At 36.7% G+C, this 6,000-nt stretch overlaps 1 protein-coding gene across 1 annotated transcript in view; it reads left to right on the plus strand.

Annotated features, from left to right (window-relative positions):
* The window catches only part of LOC126259902 (BTB/POZ domain-containing protein 6-B-like), a 39,568-nt gene extending 33,568 nt beyond the window's left edge, over nt 1–6,000 (plus strand). The window contains exon 5 of the mRNA XM_049956984.1: nt 5,095–6,000. Coding sequence (XP_049812941.1) covers nt 5,095–6,000 — 906 coding nt within the window. The remainder of the gene's footprint in view (nt 1–5,094) is intronic.

The raw sequence follows: 6,000 nt of genomic DNA on the forward strand, positions 1-6,000 counted from the left end.
AGTTTTGTCAGGACAGGCTTAACATCAGATATTTAACACCTTAACTCATTAGACGTTTTGGCTGTTTTATACATGAGAGTTTGATTCTTTGAAGAATCAGGGGTTCATTGGTGAACTTGAATGCCCCTTCCTTCCGTTTGTCTTCAGAGTTTGTGGCAGATGACATACATTAATGCAAGTACACTGGCTAATCTATCAAATTTCACATATTGCCCAAGAGAGACAACAAATTATGCTCATGAGAAAATGCGGGTCTGCATATCATGCACTGTGATTGTTGTAGTTTTCAGTCTGAAGGTTACTTTGATGCAGCTTTGTACCCTTGTGCAAGCCCTTTTATCTTTGCATAATTACTGCAGCCTACATCCACTTGAAACTGCTTTGTAGAGGGAGACTGTAGTCAACTATTTGTGTCCCTATTCAGTTTTCAAAGCTGGAAGGCAACAACTCTAGGTGGCCTCAGTCAATACAGTGTGATAGAAAATTGACATTTGAGTATCCACAAAAAAGGTGATTGATCCTCATTGTGGAACACTCATCTCACAAGTTTGGTACAGTGGATTGAGGTGATCAAGAGAAGAGTAGTGAAAGAGATGTGTTTAGGAAAAAGGAGACTATCAGAGATGCTCATTGAATTCTAGTGGCAGATAACTACAAGAGGGGCATTGCACACCATGCAAAATGTCAAGAGCATAAATTACTAACCATATAAACAAACATTTTACTTCCTCCCGTACACATATTACTGAATGACCATGCTGGCAAAATTTAATTGAAATTTGAACTCAAGCAGCATTATTAAAAATCATTTTTCTGTGTAGTGTTTGCACATGGAACAAGAAAGTGGAAAAGATAGTGGTATACGAAACCTTCTGTTTCACATACTGTGAGGAGGTTTATGGTGTATTGATACAGGAGGGATGTTGGATTGTAGTAATGTGGCTGTATACCACTGTAATGTTCCTGCTCACATACAACACACAAATTTAAATATCTCAGTCATTGCATTGTACTTTAAATGTAAAAGAGTTATCTGCAAATGAAAGAAAAATCGTTCTGTGAGCAGGTAGATATACACTGTTTTGTTGATACTTATCTTGTCTTATTGAGGGTGTCTGTGATTGTTGTAGAAGTTATTAAATCATTATTGTTTGTTGCATGTCCATGGGTTGGACGTTTTTGATTTTTGCTGGAGGTTTTTACAAATTTGAGGATTTTACTCTTTAAAATAAAAAATATCCTGCACACATATCCTATTAGTCCCTGTCATTTATTTGTACGAAACAAACTGCAACTTCTTACATCCATCACTAACCACAACTACTGGACAGCACAAAAACAAGTAACTGACTGCTTAATCCTAACACCAGCCTTTATATCAAAACAGTGACAAGTTGGTTATTACTATAAATACTTTTTTAAAGGTGTAATGAAAAGTCACATATTCACAAAAACTTAAATGTGTAGCAAGTTTTAGAATAATGAAGAAAATATTTGACCCTGTTTTCTTATACAATTTCTTTTTTGTCAAAATATGCAGATTGCAGTTAGAATGCTTAATTATTTTGATTACTAACATTTATAGAGATTTCTATGCTAAAATTACATTATCTAATTCAACAAACTATCTTGTAAACCATGGTAAAGATTATTATCTACTGAACTGTTTACAGTTTGAACACAGTAATTGGTCACAGCATTATGCAGTCTTTTCCTAGAACTTTTTATATGATAATTTTACATATTTTGCAGAAAAACTATATTAAATGAGTGAATTATTATCTTTCTGGAAGATAGTATTGTTTCAGCAGAATGAAGTATGTATACAAAATTATCATAATCTTATAAATGAAATAGTGTTACAAACTTTTTTTATTTACAGGATACTCAGTTATGCTTGGTAGTATTAGGTAATGAATACTAAATATGAAGGGAATAAACAAAATCATAAATCTACAAAACCATGGTGAGAGATTCAGTTCACTAAAGATACATTACACCTCAGTGTTGAGAGAGAGAGGGAAAAAGAGGATAGAGGGAGAGGTGGGGGGAGGGGCGGAGAAAGAGAGAGTGATAGAACAGAGCAACAGATCTCAAAGTCTGTAAGCTGAGACTGAAGGATCTAAGTGCTGATAAAAAAAGTGGGTGGCATGGACTGACAATTTTCCAGCATAAAGAATGAGTATAGAAAAAATGAAAGATAGAAATGAGAAGGCTCCGAGAAGGAAAGGATTTTGTGTTTCACTTCCATTTCCTGTTAGTAATGGTTTACTTCTTCTCTTTCTGTCATAGAAAGCAGTAACTGCAAAACTTTGAAAATATGTACCTCAAGATGGATAGGTCCTGATCTGGTTCCGTATGTGTTTGGCAGCATACCTGAATGAGCGTGAACCGACTGCAGAAACAGCTTCCATCAGTTTTTCTTTAGTAATATTCTTTGAGTATTAAGAGAGATTGCAGTGGGAGGAAAAAAAATTGAGTCTTTTTGTGAGACGGTTTCTTGAAGATCTGAGAGTGGACAAATACTGCACTTTGAGGAAATGATTAACTTCATGGCTTGGAGATGAGTACATATTGCTCTAGCATCTTAAGATAATGCAAAGAGTGTGAGTGATAACTGAGGTTTCAAGAACTCTTTGTTGGACCTTCACTGTTGACTGTAAAAATATTAGTGGCAGGCAGTTGCACATTTTACTATCAGATGAAAGCTCTTTCAGCCTGTCTGCATCTACAAAAAATTGTCAGCATAGAAGATTATCGTCTATAATAATACAGAGAAAGAAAGTGACAATCACACCTTCCTAAGCGAATAGCAGTGTTGCAGGCGATAACACGGTTTTATTAATAATCATCCAAACGTACCACATGACAAGAAACGGGTGGGTGAAAAAGCTTGCACCTGCCGAAGCTACAAAATTGTGGAATGGCGGGAAAAGGCTGACAAATATTTCCTTCGATCATAAGGTTGCTCTTATGTGTGACACTTATATCTCAGATAGTGATCTCTGGGAACATCAGAATGACCTCCAGTATTACACTTACCTGCATATTAAACTGCACGAAATATCATTGTTGTCAAAATACAGTATATTTTGCAGTTTTTTCCTTGGATTTACTTATTAACATGTATTTTATTTGGCAGGATTTCTGTAATATTTATAAAACATTTATTTTCTGAATTCAAAACTAAAAATATTTTATTCACAAATTTCAATTTAATTCATACATCTCTTACTATATGCTAGCTAGTACTGACTACACATCTCGACAAAGTTGGCACCACAATACATATTTTCTTTTCCAGACTTTCCTTGTACATTATTATCAAAAATTTAACATGTATTTATCACAATACAATTTTCTTTTTATAAGAGGTTTTGTAATTAATTGTAATTTTGACTTTAAATTCATGACATTCTCCTTCATCTTTACGTTGTTTTAATTAAACCCATTGTCAATGATGTACACTTTGATATGCTTACAATTTCGCCTTACATAATACAGTTTTGTGTGAATTATCAAATAACAAAAAATGTGTCTTTTCAACAATATTGTATAATTTCAATGTTTACACCAGCAAACTTCCATCCTCTAGTTTCACAATAAATCTTAATGAAGCTGTGGCAGCCATGCCGCAAAAATTCGTGAACAGACGTGAGCCGCTCACGCCTGGCCCAAGTTAGCTGCATCAGATATATGTAGGCGTGCATACTTACCGAGCGCGTCGTCCAATTTCGTGAGTGCAGGAGAACAGTGGTCGCATGTGTGAAATGACATGAACCTTTTTCTTGTGATCAGGGGGCACCGTGTATTTCACAGACATGATGAATTGAAGGCAGAAAGGAACAGAGAGTGCCAAACAAGCTTTTATACGCGCCTGTGGGGGAGCTCGTGTTATGCTCGGCCATGTGGTCCATGGAGTGAAGTTACAGACCCTTGAAATACACATATGTACTGTATGGTGGCTCAGTTTGCACTGCCCTTGCTTTTTCTGCTGATCTGCATCCAAACATGCCACAGCTTTGCCACAATTTTGCCTATTGGAGATATGCATGCTGACAGATATCTGACGTAGCTAACTTGGAGCGGCTCTGGTCTGTTCAAATATTTTTGCGGCACGGCTGCCACAAAACTTTCAGAACATTCCTTATGAAATACATGTTTTTTATCAAATTGGCATCAATATACAGTATTCCAATAATGAGTATTCAATAGCAGTTAAGTTTTCTGAGTCAGTAGGACAATTATATCACACTGGCTCGAGGTGCAGAGGTGTTTTCTAGCATCCATCCAGCATCAGATCCAGTGGTTATTTCTTTGACCACAATTCTCTAACACATTTGTCCAAAATTTGTACAAATTATTTAAATGCATAGGATTTTAAAGTTCTTGAGCATGCTCCCTGTTTTCCGTTACTTCCCACCCCCACCTGCCCACCTTCCACCCTCTCTACATGAGCAAATACTTGCTTGAAAGTATGGTGATTTTCTATGAATGAATAGTTCCAACAGGCTGAGAATAGAATGTGCCCATTTCCGTGAAACATTTGAAGAAGTGGAAAAAATGATGAGTGATTGTGAAGCATGAAGATATGCATTTAATTTAGTGTTAACTTGAAACTTCCTGGCAGATTAAAACTGTGTGCCCGACCGAGACTCAAACTCAGGACCTTTGCCTTTCGCAGGCAAGTGCTCTACCATCTGAGCTACCGAAGCACGACTCATGCCCGGTCCTCACAGCCTTACTTCTGCCAGTATCTCTTCTCCTACGTTCCAAACTTTACATAAGCTCTCCTGCTGCAGAGTGAAAATCTCGTTCTAGTGTCAACTTGTTTTTGATGGTTACAGTTATGCATTGTGTTGCAGAACTACCTTATTATCAGGTGTAGACCTTGTTCACAATATGTTATTTGTCTGTAAATCTCCTGTTATTTCTTCCTCACAGTTTCTTCAACCTCCAGATACCTTCATCTCTTTCTCTTGCCTTCTGTGTCCAATTTTGTTAGCCATGTTTATAATAAAACCATGCCTCTTTATTTTGTAAATTATTAGTAAAATATTACATGTGTCTTAAAAGGATACTTTACTGTTTCAGGTGATGTGTGGGCATACCAAAGAAGTCCTGAAATCTGTGGATGGTCATATGTCTTCGCATACACTTAATGTACTCTTGAGCCAGCACAAATTAAATATTAGTGAAACGGAACTGTTTGAAACATGCATTCAGTGGGCTGAAGTTCAGTGTTCAGAGAAAGGATTAGGAAGAACTCCTGAAAATATGCGTGCAATTTTGATGAAAGCTGGTGCACTTTCCAAAATACGATTTCTGTCTCTCACTGTACAGGAATTTGCAGAAGGCCCAGAGTCATCCGGCATTTTAACTCCAGAAGAAATAGCTGTTTTAAAAGCAGTTATTTTGGAAAAACACGGTGACCTTATTCCATTACCAGAAGGAATGTGCAGTGTTCCATATTCACGAGATAAGATAGCAATAAAACAGTTTTATTGTGCTCGTAAGTTTTTAAAGACAGCTGTTACAATTTCTGGGCACATTAGACTTCTAACCAAAGTACTTGTTGATAAATATGTGAAGGTGAGTGGAATAAGAGTTTTCACTAGGCTTGTGCCTCAGAGTGAGTTCAACTTGGCTCATGGGTTGCCTCGTGAGTACCGTGAAAACTTGGATGTGTCTGTACTTGACCAACATGGAACTGTACTCAGTAGGACTCTTTTTACCGATGTTGTAGAATACAATACATTGTCAACGGTAAATTTTGAAGAACCAATCGTATTCAGCAGTAACAAAGAATATAGTATATTAATGGTGCTACCTTGTCTGAGAGGAGATGTTCATGAGTATCCACTGAGTTTCATGTCACAGACTGAAAAGAGTCGAGGTATTGAGTTCAGATTTTTTGATCATGCTGATATTGATGGCAATGGTACCTTTGTAAGAAGGTTAGATATGGGATTTGTAGATGCAATTGTTTATTCAGTTTGA

The sequence above is a fragment of the Schistocerca nitens genome, chromosome 5 (assembly GCF_023898315.1).
Source record: "Schistocerca nitens isolate TAMUIC-IGC-003100 chromosome 5, iqSchNite1.1, whole genome shotgun sequence".
Classification (NCBI taxonomy): domain Eukaryota; kingdom Metazoa; phylum Arthropoda; class Insecta; order Orthoptera; family Acrididae; genus Schistocerca; species Schistocerca nitens.